Here is a 22,932-nt window from a genome sequence, read left to right on the forward strand (position 1 = left end):
CCCTCCCAACCTGGAGACTCCAGTTTCTAGAAAAGCAGCACAATAAGGCATTTTGAGGCATAGTACAGGCTTTATCTGGAGTGGAACAGGGATGAATCAGGCTGGCAAGGGAAGGGTGAGCTCCCAGCACGGAAAGGAGCTGGCTGTAAATTGGGAGCCTGGCCAGGGCTGGAGGAGCAGGACAGGCCCCTGGGGGAGGACACAGAGGAGCAAGGAGCTTGGGGTGAAGCGGGAAGGACAAGGGATTCTGAAGCCTGAGCCTGAGGCTCAAGCAACAGGAGCTGTCACTGTCCCCGCTCCTGGCGCGCCCCCTGCTGGACATGTGGCAGAATGCAGGACAGTTCTGAGCTCAAAGGTCTTCACCAGCTTGTGCATTTGCTGGGTCCGTGCTGTGTGCCCGCCCAACCTTGGTACTGGGAATGCAATGGACAAACCTCTTACCCTCATGAGGCTGACCTCGCTCAGCGCTGCCCAGCAGAAATACAATGCGAGTTGCAAATTTAATTATATGCTTTCTGGTGGTCTCATTAGAAAAGTAAATAGAAGCAAAATCAATCATATTCATTGCAATGTATAATCAGTGTACAAATTATTAACAAAATATTTTGCATTCCTTTTTGATACTAAGTATTCCAAATCTACTGTGTATTTTACACTTGCAGCACATCTCTCTTCAGTATAGCCACATTTCAAGTACGTGGTAGCCATGTGTACTGGTGACTGCCAATCTGGACAGCCTCCTCTCCTTGAATTTGTCATTCCCTGGCTCACTTGCTCCCCATCCCCTGGGGGTCCAGGCTCTGGGCTGGGCAGTACTGGGCATGGGGGCACACCTGGGCTCGACCCACCAAGATCTGCCCACCTGGGGGTGACACCCACATTTGGGTTTCAAGATCCCAACTCCAGCCCTCTGCTTCCTCCCCAACCCAGGTGTGTTCTCAGCACCCAATGCAACTTCTCTCCACATGCCCAGCCCTGGTTGCTTCCCCAGCCGCACCCTGAGAGAGCCTATTTAATTGGTCTGGGATAGGGCTGGGCATTTTTAAAAAAGCTCCTCAGGTATTTCTAATGCGCATCCAGGATGGGGAACCACTGGGCCAGAGCAATGCTACTGCCTCAGTCCCTCCCCACCTCCTCCTCCACCCGCCTGCCATGAGGCCAACTGGGTCCTGGTGTTATGATCGATCTCCAGGCGGGGAAACTGAGGCCCAGGGAGAGGGAAAGTCTACCTGAGGCTTTTGCCTGGAGGCAAAGTATGAAATCATTCCACGCATCCATCCTTCAAAATTACAATTTGATGAAATGAGTACTATCATTCCCATTTTACAGATAAGAGAACCGAGACTTGGGGAAGTTCAGAAACTGGCCCAAGTTCATACAGCTAGTGTGTTTTTCTTAACTTCCCTGGGTTTCCTTTTCCTCATTAAAACCATTCTCAAAACTCATCCTGGACTCTGGTTCCAGAATCTAACTTCTGAGTCAGGCAGGACAATCCCCTCCCCAGATTCTAGACTTTATACCTCTATTAATGTAACCTAGGATTACATTTGCCTTTTTGAGGGTGGGGGTGGGGGTTGGGCAATGCTTGATCCTTGGGGCTCCTCTGGGATCCCCGTGGGCAGAGTCCCTGCCTGAGGCCCCATTCACTGCCCTGTGTCCCCTACCCAGGACGGGCGCCATCCACGTGGGGGACTGTATCCTGGCTATCAACAGTGTCAGCCTCAAAGGCCGGCCGCTGAGCGAGGCCATCCACCTTCTGCAGGTGGCTGGCGAGACTGTCACGCTGAAGATCAAGAAGCAGCTGGACCGTGAGCCTCGTCCTACACCCTGGGGACCACCCAGCCCATTTAGGAAGGGAAATCCTGACTTGTATACCAGAGTTTGCATGTGCATCCTCCCCAAATCCTCACCACAGCCCCGTGGAGGTGGGAGGCTGCCTGGTACAGCTGAGGAAACCAAAACTCAGAGAGGGGAGTGCCCAAGGTCACACAGCTGGGGTGGGTCAGAGATTTCATCATCTGGTTCATCCTGCCTCTCGAATTGCCCGCTGTAACCCATCCGTGCCTCAGTTTCTGCAGAAGATGTCTCCAAAGCCTGAGCTTTGCGGGTCTTACCTCTAATATGGGCTCCTCTTGTTGCTCACCATGTGACCTTGAATACATTGTTCAGCCTCCCTGAGCCTCAGTTTCCCCATCTGTGATAGAGGGATGCTTATTAGCATGCCACCTCCTGGGTGACTGTTAATTGCCCAGCAGCAGGCTCAGCCAGGTCTCAGTGCCTGTAAGTTCCCAAACCAGACTGAAGTAGGGGGAAACTGAGGCTCACCAGACATCTCCTGTCTCCCATTATCCTCTGGGGCTGGAGACCAGTGGCAGTGACTGGCCCCCCCCTTTCTATTCCCAGGCCCCCTCCTGCCCTGCAAGTCGGGCAGCCTCAGCGAGGCCAGTGATGCTGACGAGGACCCCCCAGAAGCGCTCAAAGGGGGCCTGCTGGCAAGCCGGTTCTCGCCTGCCGTGCCCAGCGTGGACAGTGCTGTAGAGTCCTGGGACAGCTCAGCCACCGAGGGTGGCTTTGGGGGCCTAGGTAACACCTCGGGGCCCTGGATTAAGCAACATACTCTCTCTGGGGACCCCCCAGGGATGGCCCGCTGACCTCTGCACATCCCCAGCTGCACAACTGGTTATTCCCATTTCCCTACCATGAGGCTGGGGACAAGTGGGTCTGACTTAGGCTGTATTCTTTGTACCCAGCCCTCTGCCTGGCACTACGGTTAACGTTCACTGCACCCGGTTGAAGGCAGGAAGGCAGAGAATCCCTTGCTCCCAATGAACTCATCCTATGAGGCCCAGCTTGGGGTGGTCATGAGCTCCCAGATCATGCATGTTGAGACCTGCAGGTGGCCTCAGGAGAGGCTGGCCTGGTGGTTTCCGTGACCCAGGGCCGCAGGGACTCCCCAAGGCCCAGCTCGGGGAACTAGCCGCAGGGGTAAGCCTCTGGGTGGCCTCCCAGCTCCGCTCCTCACTCGCTGCACCCCACCCTCTCCGAGTCTTCGCTTCTCCATCTTGAGATCTTGATGAGTGTTGCTCAGCTCGTGCCTTGGATGGGAGGTGGTCAAAATGTTGGACCTCTCTCTCCAGCGGGAGCTTGGCCAAGCCCAGCCCAGTGGAGCTGGGGCAGCATCCTGAAGCCCAAGCTTTAACTCTTTCTGCTAGATGATAAGAGAGATAGGGGGGTTCTGGGGTAGAGGCTAGGGTGACAGGACCAGAGAGGGGCAGAGACCAACCCAGGGTCACCCAGCTCGGTTGGAAATGGGGCAGGGAGAAGGGCAAGGAAAGGGTGACGAGAGGATGTAGACCCCCCCCTCCATCCGCCAGGTTCCTACACTCCACAGACAGCAGCCCGGGGTGGGAGCTCCCATGAGTGGCGGCCCAGCCGGCTGAGGAGCAGCCCTCCACCCAGCGAGCCCCGGAGGACGAGCTATACCCCGGCCTCTGCCAACGAGAGCTTCCTCGAGGAGGAGGAGGAGGAGGAGGAGGACGATGACGATTGGGAACCATCAGATAGGTCTGTGGTGGGGACCCCACGAGGGAGGAGACAGCCCTGGTCTCCTGGATAGGATGGGTGTGAGCGTAGCTGGCCCCAGTGCCAAGGTGGGGAGGGGGACTGAGAGTATCTTCTGGCCCCCAGGGAGGGGGACCTCTTCTTGGAAGGGGATGCACAGGGCAGAGTCATCTCAGCTTGGCATCCTGGGGGCAAGCAGCCTGCTTTGGACTTCTCAAGTCTCGTAATCTCCTGTCCTCCAAAGAGCAGCAGCAGACTCAGAAGTTAAACCTGGACTTACGTGACTTAGCTCCGATTGCTTGGTGGCCCCTGCTAGGGCTCTTGGGTCACTGGGCACCAAATTCCGAACTGGGGGTGTCGTTTTCTTAGTGTCAGCATCCCCTGGAGGAGAAGGTTCATGCACAGAGCAGGCCCTGTGGTGGAGAAGTGCTGCTCCTTATCTGGCCCCAACCACCTGTGCTTTTGTTCAGGCCATTCCTTCTGCCTAGAATGCCTTGCCTTCATCTCTCCTGGCAAACTTCTACTCATCCCTCAAAACCCAACTCAAATTCCCCTGCCTCTGGGAAGCTTTCCTGACTTTCTCAGGCAGAAGGAATTCCTCCGCCTCTTCTTCTGAGGTACCAACAGGCCCTCCTTGTGACATTGCCCACCTTTTGGGCTGTCGTCTTTTCTACATGGCCCCCCTAGCTCAGTGCCCAGCATGCAGTAGATGCTCACAGATATTTAGAACTGTGGCCACACCTTACTCAGCTCCATACCCCTTGCCTAGTAGAGGGACCGTCTCAGGCAAGGTCTGTAGAATTAACTTGAATGGTGTAAATGTCCCTCAGCCTCAGTTTTTTTAATCTATAAAATGGGAAGTGAAGGAGGCAACTCTTTGCCCCTCAGTCTCCCATACGAGAGTAAAACCTACATCACTTTGTAAAAGGCAATGTGCTTTGCAAACTGTAGCGTGATCTGTAAACGTCAAGGGCTTTGTAAATGGCAAATGGCCTCATAAATTCTAAAGTGTGAAAATGTGAATTGCTACTGTTCCACTGAGGCTCAGTTTTGGAGCTCATGATGGGCTCTTTCATCTGGTGACAAATGTTATGGGGTGGTCTCAACCCCTTCCCCAGCACAAATACTCCATCCTCTCCATCCATCTGTGTCCTTTCCGGCTCCAGCTCTGTCCCTGTCCCATGATGCCATGTGTCTGGGTGGGGCCAGAGTCCGTCCTCTGGGGTTACACTGTGGATTTCCTCTCTGTCTGTTCGTCTGTCTGTCTCTCTTCCCAGGCGTCCCGTGTCACCGCTGTCCACCCCGTCTCATCTGCCCCTGTTCTAACTGGCCACCGACAGTCTGGTCACCCCTAACTGCATCCTCCCCCCATTCCGTGTCACCAACCACTATCCTGGGGCCCCAGCATTGCCACCGAGGACACCCGCCTGCCTGCCCGCCCGCCCTATGGCCCCTCGAGCCCAGCGCTGGACCCCGGGGGCCCCGAAGACTCCTCAGGCCCCCGCCCGCCTGTCTGCCCACCCGCCTGCCAGGAGCTGACCCTGTCTGGTTCCTACGTTGCAGCCCAGTCCCCGCCCCTGCCCGGGAGGAGGGCTTCTGGCATGTCTTTGGGGAAGCCGTTGAAGACCTGGAGTCATGTGGTCAGACCGAGCTGCTGAGGGAACTGGAGGTACGGCCCACTCCCGACCCCGCAGACCTGCGTGGGAGCACCCGGCGTGTGTGTCTGTGGGAGGCGAGCATAGTGATGGGATCGTGCACGTGTGTGTGCCCTCACCTTCGTCCGTGTAAAAATGTCTCCATACATGTGTGTCCTATGCATGGATGCATCTGAAGCGCAACTGAGGGTATTGTGGCCTTGCACATCTGGGGAGGCGGGATGTGTGGACCCGTGATCATGTTTGACATTGACAGGGTGCTTTGGGAACAGGGGGGCGTGCATGGGTGTGCACGTGCTCAGGTGTACACAAATGCAAGGTGTCTGAGTGTGCACATTGACATGCATGGGGACAGTTGTGGTGCCTTTGTATGCATGTGTGATATGGGGACGTAATTAATGGAAGTGTCCCGTGGAAGTGATGGACGTTGACATCAGAGATGACATGGGAGCCCAAAGAGCTTGGGGATCCCAGGGTGACTGAGGATTTGTGTGAGGGTAGCACCCCCAGTGGAATGGGCTGCCCTGGAGGGAATGATCTCGGGGAGATCTAAGTCACTTTAAACCTTTGCCTCCTCTGTGCTTTTGTCCCCCTTTTATTCCTAAAAGTGTTTATTTAGTCAATGACTCCATTTTTTCATTGCCGTGTATTTTAATCTCTTCCAATACTAAGGCTATATTCAGATTTCCTCAGTTTACCCCTAGTTGCCATTTACACCTGGTTTGTCCTAACAGTGTCTAATCTGTTTGGCATCTGGTTGTCATGTCTTTTAATTTGAGCTGAGTCCCTTTTTAATGACACTGATTTTTTTTTTCATTTGAGATAAATTTTCTTATTGGGATAAAATTCACATAGTATGTAATTAACTTCAACCATTTTAAAGTGCAAAAGTCAGTGGTTTTTAGTAGATTCACAATGTTGTGTATCTATCACCACTATATAATTCCAGAATGTGTCCATCACCCCATAAAGAAACCCTGTGCCTCCCAATCCCCTCCTCCCCATGTCCCCTGGCAACCGTTATCTGCTTTCTGTCTCTGGATTTTCTTGTTTTGTACGTTTCATATCGTTGGAATCATACAACATATGGCCTTTTGTGTCTGGCTTCTTTCATTTAGCATAATGTTTTCAAGGTTCATTGATGTCGTGGCATATATCATTACTTCATTTTTTATGGCTGAATAATATTCCATCGTGTGGATAGACCACAACACTGACTTTTGAACCTTACCTTAAAATGTCAACATCTTTTCTTAACTTAATTTTTCTAACAAAGTCTAATCAATATTTTTGTCCTACTCCTGAGTAAGATGGAGCACTTTACAATGCTTCCATTTCCCTCCAAACTATCTCATCTCCCAATGTGTTTGCTCAAAATTGCTAAAAATGAATGACATGAGGTCTCGGTCCATGCTTATTTAGTTTTGCCAGCATGTCTAACCAATTTCTTTGCTCAGCACTGCTTCTTGTATCCCAATCTTTCACTCTGAATTGATCCTTTGGAAGTTCTTTCAATGAGTGTCATTGGATGGTAAACTCTTTCCGGTTTTGTTTTCTGAAAATGTCTTGATCATTGTAACTCTTGAATGATAGTTTAGTTGGGTATGAAAGTCACATTTTCCCCAGGGCTTTGAAGATATTCCATTGTCTCCTGGCAACTATCATTGCTGCTATAGGTTCATTATTGTTCCTTGAAAGTAATAGATCTTTTCCTTTCCAGTGGCATTTCAAGATTTCTCTTTATCTGTGATGGCTGGCTCTTTTCCTCTGATGTGTCTTGGTGTGAGTTTGTATTTGTCTTACTAGAGATTCAGTCTGTTTTTTCAGTCTGGTGAATCATTTTTCCTTCTATTCTGGAAAAGTCCCATTATATTTGTAAATATTGTCTCTCCTTTATTATCTCCTTTTGTGACTTCTATTAAGTGTGCATTGGAACTTCTCATTCCATCCTCCATGTCTCTTTTCTTTCATATTTTTTCTGCACTGTGTCCTAATTCCAGTTCTGCCTTCCAGTTCACTAATTCTCTCCTCACCTATATTTAGCCCACTGTTTACACCATTTCCTAGATCCTGTATTTCAATTTCTACATTTTTTATTTCCATATCTTCTCTTTATTTTTCAACTCTTCATTGTCTTTTTCCTTAATGTCTTTGGCTCTTTATTTTCTTATTCTTCTGTGCTTTTAAACAGACTTATTTTAAAGTTTCTTTTGGCTTCTAGTTCCCTGGGTGTGATTTCTTCTGTTATGTCTATGGGCATCATTGTGGTTACTTTCAGTAGTGGTTAATTCTGTAGGTATCTGGCATATGCTCTGGGTTTTGAAGCATCTCTGGGGTCATTTCTCCCATGCTTTGCAGGGGCTTTTGAACTTTACCAGTTCCAGATGAGTTCTTTTACATTTATTTCTCAACTGTGTGTTTCTGCACTATTCATGGAAGACAAATTCTGGCTTTAGGCTCATGCAGAAGTCAAGCTAAGATTTCTAGTTTCTCACAAGTAATTTTCTCCAATCATTCCAGTCCTTGTGGCTCCCTTCTATACCCTTGTGCTGCTGAGAATACATTTTCTAGTTCCCATTAAACAATGAGGTGGCACTCCTATAGCCTCCTGCTTTGAGACAGTGTCCTCTTTTCCCAGCCCTTAATGTACATATCTGGTCCCATTACCTTCCAAAGGCCAGTACAACTTGATCCCATTACCTTCCAGAAGCCAAATGGTTGCTCTCCTGCTCATGCCTGGCTCTGATTTTCTCTTTTTTGCTTTTGATGTTTATTTTTTAAAAATTTAATCTTCCATCTCTTCTCTGTGTGCTTGGAGGGTGATGTGATCTCCTGTATCATCTCAGTCTGCATCTTAATTTGAAATCCTAGAATCCTACAGTTCTTCAATTCTAGGGATCCAAGAGTCTATGATAACTGGAGTCCCTAATTCTAATTTTTGATGATTACATTATCCCAAGATTCTGAGTCTCTGGTCTTTTGGACCTTGGCTCTCCAGACAGGTAAGGACCAGTTATAAGATCTGGCAAAGGTTACTCCCTGCCTCCTTGCCGCCTTGCTCTGTACCCACGCCACTGTCTTCCTATCTTTCCCTCTCACCCCAATGCAACATCTGAGCCCTAAAACAGCTGTGATCATAATCTGCCTCCCCTTAGGGAATCTCTAGAAGGTCAAAACATTTCTTTCCCTGATGTTGGAAAGAATTGCACACTAGAAATGGAAAGTCAGATACTGTGATGGTCAGTTGGAGAGACATTTCTAGGCCGGGGAAATTCCTGTGCCTTGGAAATTGTATAATATCACCCGTAAGAATTTCACCTGCCCCACCAGCCCCACCCCCGCCCCCTCATCTGGATTTCTCAGCCTGGACGTGAATGAATTTCCTCCAGGGTCACACACTTGTTCCTCTCAGCTTAGAGCAGGGTATTTATGACTCTGCCCACCTCTCACTAAGCATGACTGTCAATTTATTAACTCCTAGACATGTCACAACTCTGTTGCCTCTCCTTGTCCAGGCCACAACTGTCTTTAGCTTCGACAGCTACAGTGGGCCCTAACAGGTGTCCCTCCCTGCAGACTTCCTTTCTCACCCTCTGCAACCCAGTCTCTGCCCACCAGCCTGAAGGTGCTTTTAAAGCCGCAAAGCTGGTCAGGTCGCCTTCCCCCACCCTGGCTTAAATCCTTTAATGGCTCCCTGTTGTTCTCGGGATAGTTCACATTTCTTACTGTAGCCTACAGGGTTGAGTCCTTGCACCCCTCCAGCCTCTCCCCCAGGCCATGCTCCCCGCAGCCCCATCCCAGGCCATGCCCCCTCCAGCTCTGGGCCAGGCCATACCCCTCTGTAGCCCCAGCCCAGGCCACGCCCCCCAGCCCCAGTCCAGGCCATGCCCCTCCAGCCTCACCCAGGCCACACCCACTCCAGCTCCAGGCCAGGCCACGCCCCCTGCAGCCCCAGCCCAGGCCACACCCTCTAAACCCCAGCCCAGGCCACACCCCTCCAGCCTCATCCCAGCCCCACCCCTCCAACCTCATTCCAGGCCCTGCCCCCTCCAGTCTCAGGATCTTCAGCTCTCTGGGACTGCAGGGTCTTCACACATACACTTCCCTCTGTCTGGGACTCTCTTCCTTCCCCCTCTTCTTGCTTATCTTTCAGATCTCATGGCAGGGAAGCTTCTTGAACCCCTCCCTTCAGACATGACCAGATCTGTCTGTCCTACACTTTCAACTCTGTACCTCTCACCTCTGTAACAGTTTACTGCAGCATGCAATAAGTAATAGAGAAGAGAGGCTAAGAGCTCCGACTTTGGAGCCAGGCTCTGGGTTCAAATCTTAATCTCTCTGAGCCTCAGTTTCCCCATCTGTAAAATGGAGAAAATAATAGTGCCATGTAATTGTTAATAAATTATTATTATTATCGTTTGTGTGATTGGTTACTGACTCCCCTCTCTCACCTCCATTGGACAGGGAGCTCCCAGTGGGCAGAGAGCCATTTTGCTCACCATTGTGCCCTGGGAGGCTGGTATGTAGTAGGTGTCAGTGACTGACCGAGCAGGTGAGCTCCTGAATGGCTGTCTGAGAACAGGGCTGTGTTTCTGCCCCACAGGCATCCATCATGATGGGCACTGTACAGAGCATGGCCCTCGAGGGCAGGCCCGAGCAAGGGCCCTGGCGGAGGGGCCGGGAGGCACGAGTTTCCCCCAAAGAGATGCAGGAGCTGCTGCCGCCGAAAGCCTTGGAGATGCACAAGGTGGGCACAGGGGCGGGGGCAGGACGCCTGGTCCTGTGTCCTGGTGCCCTCAGATTTGCCATGTGACCCCAGATGGGTCTCAACCCCACAATGGGGATTCTGTACTAGGTGGAACTTTCTAAAACCTGTATGCATGGGATACACACTGGGCTAGTATTACTTAATATTTTTCTTTAAGTAGACTCACTTCTTCTCTCACTTGTTATTGTATACACATAAAAAGTTCACAACCCTGCCTTAAATGAGAAGACAGAATGTCTTGCCATCTGTGACTTACTATATAGAAAAACAGGAGAAAAAAATGCTAGCCCAGTTTATTTTTTTAAATTACTTTACTTATCAAATAAAAAAAAATTTTCCAAACAAAGCAAAGCAATGGGAAAAACAAATATCCTGAAATAACTTCATTCCTTCCAATATACTCCTGCCATACCAAAAGCAAATTAATGAACCATAGTCACATCTGAGCATTCCCATATCATTAAGATCACCCTCAATATCTTGTCTGTTCTTATTAGATTATCGTTCCCCCTTCCCTAGCTGCTGTCTATCTCTAGGTCCCCTATAATCCACAATATAAGACATTTATTTTACATTTTTCACCGAGTTCTCATCAGTGGTAACATACAGTATCTCTCGTTTTGTGTCTGGCTTATTTCACTCAGCATTATGTCTTCATAATGCTCGCCCAGTTGAATAGTCCCCAGAAGTCTCTGATCCTGAAGCCTGCTCTTTGTTAAGATGGGAAATGAGCAAATGTTAGAGGATATTAAAGACGTACAAGTACCCCACCAAGGCTTTCTCCTTGATGAAAGCATGAGGATTGAAAAAGATCTGGAAAGGAAATAACTTTTTAAGGGTTTTCCTTGTAGTTTAATGCCATGAACTAGAGGATTTGCTGAAGTGGAGGGAGCAGGGTTATATGGTCATAACTCAGAAGCAGTGTGCTGAGGTGATAAGACATGGGAGAATACAGCTGGGAAAGGGGGCTGGACTGGATGCCAGAGGCATGGAAAGCCAGACCATAGGATGTGCATAACCGCAGGGGGCTGGTGGCAAAGGTTAGAGTTCCAGGGAATGCCTTTCTTCTGCCCCTAGGTGATCCTGCACAAAGACCCCAAGAAAAATGACTTTGGTTTCAGCGTCTCAGACGGCCTTCTGGAGAAGGGTGTCTATGTCCACACAGTGCGACCGGATGGGCCAGCTCAGCGTGGGGGCCTCCGGCCCTTCGACAGGGTCCTTCAGGTAATCCTGGGGCAGGGAAACCGCAGCTGGGTGGGCCTTGCTCTCTAGCCCTAGGGTGCAGAAAGAACCCCACCAGTATACCACCTGAGTGGCCTTGGGCAGGTCACTTCCCTTCTCTGAACCTCGGCTTCCTCATCTATAAAAAGGGCTGGACAACATGAGTTGTATTAGTCAGGCTAGGCTAAGTCATGTTGCAGTAACAAACAGCCCCTAAAACACAAATTGTTCAACATGGGTTGGTGGGGGCCTTGGTGGTGGAGAACCCACCAGCACACGGCCTCCTCAACTCCACAACAGAGGAAACAGCTGGAAGATTGCACGTTGGTTTTTTTCCTGCCTTCACCCAGAAACAACGCTGTCACTTCCCTTCATAACCTATTGGCCAGAACTAGTCACATGGTCTGCCTAGCTGCAAGACAGCCTGGGAGCAGATGGAAAGCTTGTGGGGCCTCCTTGGCACAGCCACTGTGGGTCACTTTTTCCCACTCTCCACCTATTTTTGTCCCCTTGACATGATTTTTACCTCATTTGGACAATAATTACTGAATATATATTTTCTCTAAATGGATGGAGCTTTTTCAGCTGAAACTTCTTTTAAAAGCAGACTTATAATCACAATTAGGCATGCAAATCCAGCACCTGTTGCTTGAAACAGAAGGTCAGTACAAGCTATAAATGAAAAATGGTGGGGTCACTTGATTTTAGCTAGGAGGCCCTCTGAGTACGGGGTCTGCTCTTTTATGTTAAGAAGGGAGAAAAGTGAATGTTAGAGAGGTGTAAAGCTATGTTAGCATCTCCCTAGACTTTCCCTTTGATAAAACCTAACCAGAAGGATTGAAAGAGAGTTAAATGAAGAGTGACTTGCTCCATATGTGAATGTGATTTTCCTTTGTGTCTGGGCTAGGCCTTCATTTTAGGAAACGCCAAAGTTCCCACATGCTTTGGCCACAGGCTGAGCTAACCCTGGTTCTGTCCCCTGGCTGTGTACTGTACAGGTCAACCGTGTTCGTACGCGGGACTTCGACTGCTGCCTGGCGGTGCCACTCCTGGCTGAGGCGGGTGAAATCCTGGAGCTCGTGATCAGCCGCAACCCCCTGGCTCAGACCAACCGGACCCTGCCAACGCCGGGCCCCAGCAGCCCCTGCATGCTCTGAAGTTGGCTTGTGGCAAGGGGCCACCAGGCAGATCCTGGCTCCTGGACCGGTAGCTGGGCTGGATAAATGGCCACCCATTTGTCCATCTGTCTGTCTGGCAGACAGGCTCTGAGTCGGGGATGGGACTTTGTCTCTGTTGCCTGGAGCTGTGATAACCAAGAGCCAGGCAGTGAGGTCCCTGCCCCAGCTGGAGTGACATCTGGGTCTTTTGTCAAAAGCCGGATCTCCAGGATGCTTGGGGGTGCCACCTGGGAGGAGTTGGGAACCGGCTGCTCAGCCTGGAGAAGAGGGGCCTGGGGATGTCTTGAGTCTCTGCAGGGCCACCTGGGAAGGGTCATGGAGTACAAAGCCCAGCTCAGTGTAGGGAGCACATTCTCCTACTCAGAGCCATGAGCTGGAAGGAGCCGCCAGGGAGGAGTGAGTTTCCTGTCATGGGAGGTGAGCAAGTAAGAGCTGGTCACTGCCCAGTGCAATCTTGGACTGGGGTGCATTTAGGGTGCAGCTGGGGGGGGGCGTGTCATAGCAGGATGCAGCTCTGAGTGGATGCTCAGCAAATTCCCATTTTCCAGCATTCTGGTTTTTGGGGATTGCCAGCTCTGAGCTTCTCCCATTCCAAGCATCCCCACGTACGGGACTGAGCTGGACCATCTGTGATCCCAGGAAGGGCTCGTTTGATTCCAGAAGCCACTGGTTCTTTCATTTGGGCATCTCTGGGCTTCTTTGCAGGATCTGTGGCTGTGGCCCCATCTGTACTATGTCCCCCTCGATGTGGGAGGGAATAATTCAGGGACAGAAAAACCAGGAAGTTCCACTCACCTCCCATTTCATTGCAGATTGAAAAACCATGGAATATGATACATGAGATCATACAGCTCCTCTCCGATTTCCACATTCGTGCAGGAGGAGGTGAAAGAGGGAGAGAGAAACACAGGGAGACAGGCAGAGGGAGGGAGATGGGTTAGAAGAGATGTTACATTTTATCTCGCACCCAATAGCTAAGGAGCATCCAAGGTGGTCCCCATCGGAAATCTGGAAGCACCTGCCTCCCTTAAAATCATTTTCCTCATTTTCCACGGACTAGAAACCCTTTGGATTTCGAGAAGGGCCTGAGAGCACCACCTGGTGGACGCTGGGATGAGGTGGGCTGGCAGGGATCAGCCAGGTCTGGGGGGGTTCTCCAGAGAACAGGAAGTGCCCACTCCCACCTCCACCTGCCTCCTCTTTTGGCGTCTGTCCCCTGGAGGCCCCCCAAAATGTTCTTCCACTCCGGGGACCAGATGGGGTGACGAGGCCCGTTCTCACCCTGGTTTTGTTACTTGTTTGCTCTGTGATCTTTGGGTCCTTCTCAGGCCCCCCCGGTCTGCTGCCCCTTCTGGACAATTAAAGGGATGGACAATTTCTGAGCAGATCTGGGCCTCACTGTCACGGCCAGGATCATCTCCATGCTCAGAGGCCCCCCATGTGCCCGGCCCACTCACGTTCTATCCCTGAGGCCTTGCCTCCCCTCCTCAACCTTCCTCCACCCCGGAGGGCCCTTCACATGGGTGGCTGGGTTGCCCAGGGCCTCTGCTGTCTTGGATTCCTGTTCAAACATATGCTCCAGGATGAGGGGGCACTACCCATTCATTCTAGGGGCACCAAGCAAAAGCCAAGAGCCCTCTGACCCGGGGTGGGTGAGAGGGAGGGTGCAACAGAGATGTTGGGTTCTGGCTGCCTGTAGCCACTGCTGTGTGACCTTTGGCAGGTGGCCCAACCTCTCTGGGCCTCTGTCAAGTAATAGGGCTGGATGGGACACTCTCTCAAGGGCATCTTGGCTTGGGAAAGCTGAACTCCAGACAAGGGAAGGTACATCCTGAATCTGATCAAGTTTCCCCCTTCCTCCTCGGGCTAAAGGCTTCTGCCAAGCCCCAGATGTATGCAACCAGGCCCAGCCTGGCAGACCTCCCAGCTGTGCCCGGGCCTTCTCATATGCAATATTTCTTCTGGCTTCTCATGGGGATCTTTCATCCCAGACTTGACATTTTCCTGACACCCCTCCCCAGTGAGCCTCCTGCCTGCCTATGCATTTTGGGTACAGCCCAGCCCCTGTGAGATGTCCCCCCTCCCCCAAAAGCTGTATTTTTCTCTGGCTGAGATTAGAGCATATTCCTTGTAAAGTATTTTTCTATGTGGGATTTTCTTAGGGCTCTTGGGAAGCACAACATGTCAAGGGGCTGCGTTGCAAAGGCCACTGGGGGCCTGTTTGGGGCCCACATGTAAATTTCTGTCCCACCAGGGCTTGCAGTGACCTGGGGGGTGGGCAGCAGGTGGAGGGTGGGGGCGGTTTGGAAAGAAGCTTTTTTAAAAAATAAAATGATTTAAATGCACCTGGAATAGTGTGTCTGCTTTCTTTTTTTACCAAGGGTTGGCAAGAGTCAACTTCCGCTTGGAGCACTGAACAGGCTCTCACTTGCTTTCGATGGATTTAATGATTCATTCATTCATTCAAAAAGTGCTACATACTAAGCACCATTCTAGTTCCTGGGAATACAAGACAGATCATGTTCTGCCTGCGTGGAGCTTAGATTCTAATGGAAGACAGGCAATGCACAAGTAAGCAAATCATAAAGGATTATTTCAGGAAGCGTGACGTGCAGTGAAGACAAAAACAGGGTAACAGGGTACAGGGTAATGAGGTCCTCCTCCCCCTTGGGGGAGGGGGTGTTCCAGGCAGAGGGAGCAGCGAGTGCAAAGGCCCTGGGGTGGGAATGAGCTTGGGTGCTGGACAGAGCAAGGAGGCCCGGAAGGGAGTGGGTTTGGCAATGAGGTCTGGGAGGGCTCGGGCTCAGCCAGGTGGCTTGATAGGGAGTGACAGATCTACCCTGTGAACCCCTTTAGCCTGGGTGGGGAAGGGGCCAAGAACAGGGTGGACTCCACAAGGCACCCAGGGCAGGGGGAAGTGGGGAGTTTGGGGGCTCAGACAGCAGGGTCAGGCCCACTGGGGGAATCACAGCGCTGCATGAGCAGAAAAGCTGTGCAGGGTGGGAGTGAGCCCCCTGCCTTGGGAGGGGGGTAAGTGGGGGTTGGCCTGGGGCACGGAAGTTGGGGGCCCAAGGTTCACAGTGCATTGCTCTTCCTAGTTCTGGGAGGGTGGTGGGCTCTGGGGGGGGTCTTCCGAAACAGGGAGGCATGGGCCAGGCTGGGGGAGATTCCAAGGCATGGGGATAACAGCACGGTCCACACAGCATTGCCATGCCCCAGGCACTGTTGTGAGCACTTTGTGTGGACGCAGTGGAGCCTTCCTACAGCCCTCAGAGGTGGGTGCTATATCATCGTAATGATACCAGACACAGAGAGGTTAAGTAATTTGTCCAACGTCACACAGTTAGGAATGGTGCCACGGTTTGAACACAAGCCATGTGACCGAAACAGATGGAAACAGAGGAGGGAAGTGGACAGAGGCCATCAGAAACAGCCAGAACAAAGGGGGTGTTTTATTTTAACATTGTCTACATAGAGTAAGTTACTGAGAAACATTTTTTGGGGGAGTGGGTATGTTATGGTAATCTGGGGAAACAGACCCAGCAGGCTCCGCTGACCTTGTCCCCTCATAAAGAGTGGTGAGCCAGTTGGCTGAAAGATTGACTTGTTTGGTCCCAGCCTCAGTTTCCCCATCTGCAACATGAGTGGGTTGGGGCTCGTGATCACCAAGGCTGAGCCCCCTGTCCCATGCCAATCACTGATTAGGGCAGGGGGTATCCTCCCTTCTGTTGTCCGTGGCATCATCTCTATTTGCATCCCTCCAGGGCTGGGTCACTCATTACCTCTCCCAGAAATCTGTCCCACTCTTGGCCTCCGTAGTCGGTGAGACCCTAATTGGGAGTTAGTGACTGTTCCTGGTGGGATGTGGGGAGAAAGGCAACCAATACCCCTTCACCTCCCCACACCCCCTTCCTGTATCTCCAAGGCTGGGAGGGAGGGAAGAGAATTCAAGTTTGTTGAGCTCCCGAAGGCTTTATGAATATCCTCTCTAATCATCCCAGCAGCCTGGATGGGGAGGATGGTTTATTCCAGATGGAGAAACTAAGGCTCAAGTGGCTTGTACAAGATCTCACAGTTGCACAGTGCTGGGTGCATGACATGGGGGACAAAATCAGTAGCTTAGAACCAGCCAGTGTAGACACGGAGTCCAAGGACCTGGGTGCAAATTCAACCTGTTCTGCAGCCTTGTGTGTGCCCTTGGGCAAACCACTTCCCGTTTGCCAGCCCCTCAGCCTCGGAATCCCAAACATCCAATAACAGCACCAACTTTCCAAGGAGCATCCTGGGGTGGCAATGAAATCCCCTTATATAAAGTGTAACGCGCTCACCAAACCGCCTCACCAAAACAGAACCGAAACATATTAGATTTAAAAAGGAAATGTTTATTTTCATGTTATCAGGTGATTACAAACTCCTCTAAAAAAAGCAAAGATGAATTTAAAATATCGATATACGTATTCATCTAAAAAGCAAGAGGAAAAAGAACCCTGCAAAATACAGAGATTCATATCAGAAAACATTTATACACAAAAGCTTATATACTGCAAGATTGAATTACACACCAAGGATCCTGGTCAAATACAAATGTTCCTCCTCAGAAGAGTCTCTCGTTGGTTGTTTTTTTGTTGTTGTTGTTGTCGTGGTGGTTGTTTTAAAAAAGTTTAAAATATCTTAAAAATATTTTGAAATTTAAAAACAAACAGAAAAGTCCCGAAGAGCCAGACACATTTCTGGAAGGAGGAAAGACCCAATGTTCTCGGTTTTCTCTTGTGCTAAAATACAGAGTCACAGCTGCTAGGGATTGGAAAATTAATTGGGTTAAAAAAAGGAGAAAATGGAGCCAACATCTCGACTTGAAGCCAAATACACAACAAAATGCTCCAAGTCTGAACGGTCTGTAGGGGCACCCAGGAGAAAAAGGACACTGGTTTCCTATTAAAACAAGATGCATTCCAAGGGGTGGGGAATGGGGCAGGAGAGGGGAACTCTCTTCCCACTGGGTTTCCCATACCCCTCTCCAACTTCTGAAATCTGAGTGGTTTTTTTTTTTTTTTTTTTAATTTTTAAAAATTATTAGTTTTTGCTTTTGTATTCATTGGGTTTTTGCACACAGTGTTATTTACAGCACCCACGAGTCATCCCAGCCTGGGGCCGACCTGGGCTTGGGTCTGAGGGATGGAGAGGACCCTCTAGCAACCTCAAGTGGTTTCTCTTGGGTCCTTTTCTGGCTTGGGTCTGGGTCTTGGGACGCAGGGAGGTGCCCGTGGCTTCAGTACTGGCTGCCCCGAGCGTGTCCCCATCAGAGAAGGGCAGTTTGGGGAGACGCTGGCTGGGTCCCTGGCCACTGGGCAGCAGCACCTGGGTGGTACAAGAACACTCTGGACTACATTGAGGTGGGGCTACGGGCTCCCCTTGTGCTTTACCACAAGGATCTGGGGTGAGAGTGAAGGACCAGGGGTACAGAGGGGAAGCCACCTGTCCCCCAAGGGGTATCCCAGAGGGGAAGCCACCTAAGACTGCTGCCACTTCCTGTTGCTGTCTGGGAATTTCCCGCAAGGCTCTGGGGCCTCCATTTAAATCCTGGCTAAGGGGTGCAACCTCTTGCGGGAACTGAATGGCTTCTTTGGGCCTCAGTTTCCTCCTGTGCAAAGAGGGATCTCAATTCCTACCTTACAGAGGTATGTTAAAAGGAAAGAGGAGCCAGTGCTGTTCATTCTGTCTCTCAACCCTGGGGGATGGGCTGCTTCCTCTTTCATAAAGGCTCCCTTTTGGTTGCCAGGGAGGACGCTGGGGAACTACTTGTCTTTAGCCCCCATAAGCACTCATCATTCACTGCAGTCACCCCAGGGGAATGGGAAGCCAGAGGTGACTTGGGCAAGTCTGGTTCCAGTCCCGGCTTGCTGGGCCCAAGTCCCTGTCCCTCTCTGGGCCTCAGTTTCCCCCTTTTACAACAAGGTGCACTGGATTTGGCAGCCCCGGAGGCCTCTCCATCGCTGCCCAACGGAGGCGTCTTCCCAGCTGAGATTTATCCTGAGGCACTGACCCATTTCTGCATCCTAAAAAAATATCGTTGCAACCCCTTCCTCCCTTCCAAGCTTCAAGATCTGGGTGGGCTGGGCTCTGGCACAGGCATTACAATGGCCACTCCCTCCCAGGGAGAGAGTGGGTAGGGGCTCTGTCCATTCTCAGAGACAGGTGGACTATCAGGGACTCGGATGAAAAGTTTCATTTATATGGAAATATACAAAAGTCAAGCATCATTACATCATGTACTCATAGAGCCAAGTTCTATAGATACATAAGAGCCAGGGCTTGGATGAGACGATCATAAATGGAGACAGGTGTCTCAGGAGGTTGTGGAGAAACGGGCTTGGGGACAGTGGCTGACCTGCCCCCCAGCCCGAGCCTGGGGACTTGGTCTGCGTATGTCTTTGGTCTAGAATTTGGTCTGGGAATCTTACAAGAAAAGGCCTTCCTTGGGCCATTGCCACAATGTTGCAGTTTGCCTGCAATCCTGAAATTCTGCAGCCTTTCACCCAGAGGACGAGTCCCTGGGAGTCAGATGTTGGGGACGTTAATGACCACAGATGCCCAGGTAGCCACGGCCTGCCAAGCCCCTGCTTTTACCCCACACGTCACCTGTCCCCAATTATAACAGTGGTTAGTTTACGAAAGTTCCATAAGACAAAAAACAAACAGACAAACAAAAGAAACAAAAACAGGTCACGTTGCTGCTCAGTAAAATTAGGAATAAAATACAACAGTAAAATAAAATCAGCCATGGTGGCAACCGTAAACACATCGGAAAATAGGAACACATCAGAATTGTTAACCGTTTGGAATAAGACTGGATGTCGTTTGGCAGAGTATATAGCTTTAGAAACGGTGAATGTGTGTATGCTTGCTAAAGACAAGACGTTCAGAATGGCCTCTGTCCTTTGGGAAGGGGGACACCAAAGCATCCTCCCCTTTCCAAAATTGGAGGGGGCAGTCTGGGATTCAGGGAGCCCCTGCTCTGAAAACCTGAGCCGGAACCCACTCTCGACACCCCTTGAGATGGTCACTGCCTCTGTGAGTGACAAGGTTTCCATTTCGTTTAGACGCTGAACTTAGAAGCGACTGTTTAAATGGCACAGGTAGGGGTGGGGGGTGGAGGTGGTGTCTGTACACCTGGGATTATTTAAGGGTTTAGTACCTTCTCTCTTGGTTCAGAAAGGAATTTCATTCTGCCTAAAGACACCTGGTCAAGCCACTTTTGGGGTGCCAGCCCCTTGGACACACCCAACCTCCTAGAAACTTCCCCTCTTCCTCTGAGTCCCCTTGTAGTATATTGTGTGACACCAACTATTGCAAAGAGGTTGAAATGAACATTTCTATTCATTTGGGCTGCATTTGGGCCTGAACTGGGAGGAGAAGAAAGAGGGCGCTTTCTGCTTTGAGGAGCACTTTATCCAAATAGAAGATTTCAATCTCAAAACATGCTCCTGGCATTCCTGGCTACGAGCTGGGGCAGCCCTGGGATTGGAAGAATCTTTAACCAGAGCTTGTCAGCAGTTTCCTGGGCTCTGGGAGATGAGGATGGAGTTGAGGATGGGGAGATGAGGAAAGAAAAGCACCTCCTACCCGATACTGGGCCCATCTACACGCTTGGGGTCCACATCCTTTGGTCCACTTGCCCTCCCTACCTCACCCCTTGACCCTCCCCAAATATATCCATCATGCTTCCTGTAGCTCCAAGAGCTGTCACCCAAGCAATGACAAAAAGATCCCACTATGCTTCTGTTCCAGGGCAACAGACCCATCCTGTGTGAGCTTCCAAGCCCCGAGACGGCCAGCTCCGGCTTGGCTGGCTGGAATCTCAGCTCGGGGCACCCCAGGAAAGACCATGGCCTGCCCCCCCCAAGCCTCTTTCACCTCTTCCAAAGCTGCACAGTGAGGCTCATAAAGGGTTCTCACTAGCACACTCCGATCTCTCGCTTATCCCTCTGGTCTGAATGGTTCTGAAAGTCTGACAGTCCTACTGATTATCCACCCTCAATCTCAAAATAAAAGGTAGGACTTTGCTCCTTGGTGCTTTTAAAACCAGACTTCTCTGCAGGCCCTCATCTCTTGCCTTGAAGTCGGTTCAATTCTTTGAGGGGTTGGGTCCATCATTTTGGCATTTCTTTTCTTCTCTAAGACAACTGAAATGAAGTTGTCTACTTACACTCCCTGCTTTCTCTAGCCCTGATGCACACGGCCAGCTGGTGAGACCCTCTCATCTGCTGTTTTCTTCCACCTGACCAGGTTTTGGAAGGCACTACACCTTTGAAATGGGAGTGCGGTCCCAGGAGATTTCCACCATGGGTTTTTTTGTTTTTTGTTTCTTTCAGGCAGAACTTTCTGCCAGCTACACAAGCACCAAAGAATTGCTTTTTGAAATGAGATCTATTGCTGGCAAGATCAATTCAAGTGGTAAAAGTGTATGACAATCTCTCAGTATTTATATAGTTATTTGTAGAAAAAAATATATATATACAAAGAAAAATTTAACAAGTTCCCATAAAATACATCTAATTCAGTATGAAACCTCTGCCTCTCCTCGGCCAACTGCCCGAGGGTTTACATTTTGTACAAAATAGCTCCAAATCAAAACAAAATACACACATGCACACAGAGTAACATTTTCTGTGACAATTAAAAAAAAAAAAAATCCTAGTGCAAATATAAAGCTCTGTAAACCTGGTCCTATGAGAATCTAATGTTAGTAAACAGCAGGAAAGCGGCCCCGAAGACCCAAGAGCGCTCACATCATGGTCTCCACGATGATGTGCGTGGGTTTCATCAGAACCCCGCTGATGGTGGAGCGGGATTTGTAGGGGATGGCCCCCTCGTTCTCCACAGCCCAGTGATTGGGATCCTTTGGGATCAGGAGGGTCTTGAATCTCTAGAGAAGGAAGGAAACATGAGCTGGGAGAGAGACGACAGCCACCCTGCTTTCTTCCCCACATCCATCTGCCTCCTCTGATCTTGTTTGTGTGCTGTGTGGCCTTTGGCAAACTACTACCCTCTCTGGTCCTCCCCTTTTTTTTAATCCTCTTCGAGGTGCAGCTAAGGTTCCTTTAGGACCTGAACTGAGACAGAATTCCTGTTGGTGGCTTCCTTGTTTACAAGCCCTCCTCCCCAGGGATGGGGGACTCATAACCTCCATGCCCCAAATTTATTCTCCGATGGAACTGAAATATGCCTCCCTGTGATTCCCCTCCCGATTTCTCTGACTTGCACTAAGCAGCCATATTTTGGCAATTTGTACATCTTAGCTTTGGATAGCTGTCTGAAGCCTCCCATAGCTCCCACTTTCCTCAGGGAGACACTCCAAACTCCTCAGCCTCCCACAAGCTACATTTTGTGCCTTCTCCTGACCCTGCCACATGCAGCTTGTACTTTCCTACAGGCATCCAGTTCTCCCCACAAGGTTGGTCTTAAGGACTTGGAGACTCCGGCTTGTGTTTGAAGCAGCACCTTCCATCAGAGAAGAGCCAGAGGCTGGACGGGGTAAGAACCCTCAGACCACTCCAGGCAGGGTGTATTTTGTCCCCCTCCCTGGTAGCCTAATCATGGAATCAGTGAGGGAAGGAGCCGTCCCTGAGCACACCTAAAAAAAGCAATGGCACAACTGGGACTTGAACCCAGGGCTCCTGCCTCCCAGTCCACCTCCTGCCAAGTGACTACTCAGACACCCAAAGGGCTGGCAGTTGCAAACAAGAAGCCCTCTAGGCATTTTACATTGCCCAAAGGGCTGGCAGTTGCAAACAAGTAGCCCTCTAGGCATTTCACATTGCATTTTGGTAAATTAAAATTTTAAAAAATAAGCTGCTAATTAAAGGCAGAGTTCCAGATTTCCACCTTCTCTTAAAAAACTGCAAGATCTGGCAACCTATGTTCCCTCCTGGTAATGACTGGCCAGAGCTAAGAGGCATCTGCCCCACCTTGGGGGCTTCCCTCTTATCTGTGTCCCTTCCCCCATGGCCCCCCCATCCTTGCAGGAATCGGACTGAAGACTCTGAGTATGGGGGGGAGGGCGAAACTCCAGCTGGGAGGGGCAGGTGCCTACCCCCCTTTTATCATTTTCCTCTCCGCTCCCAGCTTGCCCAGTGGGGTGTGCACGTGGAAGTCCAGCCAAGAGGCAACCACCACCAGGCAGCCTCTTGGGGCTCCGTGCACAGGAGAGGCCCAGATGGAATTGGGATCATCCTAGGGTGGAGGGATCTGGGTTTGCCAGAACCTGGCTCAGAAAGAGGCAAGTGTTTGGAACCTCTGGAGAAAGCAGGTGGGAGCCCTGGAGCCCTGAGAGTCAACCGCCTTGGGGGTGGGGGTAAGGTGATGGTGGGTGGCTGTTTGGCTTTAGTTGAGCGGACGGTGCCAGTCTGCTGTGGGCTGGGATCCCTCACTACTCCCTCCTCCCCTTCCCCCATGCCAACCCCACTCTGGCCAAACCCCTAAACTAGGACTGGATGGATTATTTTAATAAGCAGAGTTTTTAAAAATGTTTTAAAATATTTTAAAAGTA

General features: G+C 50.5%; 2 protein-coding genes across 4 annotated transcripts in view; one reads left to right on the forward strand and one right to left on the reverse strand.

Annotated features, from left to right (window-relative positions):
• Nucleotides 1-12,362, forward strand: part of GRIP2 (glutamate receptor interacting protein 2) — a 58,903-nt gene extending 46,541 nt beyond the window's left edge. The window contains exons 18-24 of the mRNA XM_037829618.1: nt 1,669-1,808; nt 2,404-2,583; nt 3,375-3,564; nt 5,125-5,230; nt 9,820-9,963; nt 11,062-11,208; nt 12,204-12,362. Coding sequence (XP_037685546.1) covers nt 1,669-1,808; nt 2,404-2,583; nt 3,375-3,564; nt 5,125-5,230; nt 9,820-9,963; nt 11,062-11,208; nt 12,204-12,362 — 1,066 coding nt within the window. The remainder of the gene's footprint in view (nt 1-1,668; nt 1,809-2,403; nt 2,584-3,374; nt 3,565-5,124; nt 5,231-9,819; nt 9,964-11,061; nt 11,209-12,203) is intronic.
• A 4,388-nt stretch (nt 12,363-16,750) lies between these two features.
• Nucleotides 16,751-22,932, reverse strand: part of SLC6A6 (solute carrier family 6 member 6) — an 83,728-nt gene continuing 77,546 nt past the window's right edge. For 2 of the 3 annotated variants that reach the window (XM_037802613.1, XM_037802620.1), the window contains 2 exons: nt 21,173-21,309; nt 16,751-17,174 (listed from right to left, as the gene is read on the reverse strand). In XM_037802613.1, coding sequence (XP_037658541.1) covers nt 17,156-17,174; nt 21,173-21,309 — 156 coding nt within the window. In that variant the 3' untranslated portion in view covers nt 16,751-17,155. Of the gene's footprint in view, nt 17,175-17,402; nt 21,310-22,932 lie in introns of those variants that run through there. The other variant, XM_037802616.1, reaches the window with a different exon arrangement.

This window comes from Choloepus didactylus, chromosome 1 (genome assembly GCF_015220235.1).
Source record: "Choloepus didactylus isolate mChoDid1 chromosome 1, mChoDid1.pri, whole genome shotgun sequence".
Lineage (NCBI taxonomy): Eukaryota > Metazoa > Chordata > Mammalia > Pilosa > Megalonychidae > Choloepus > Choloepus didactylus.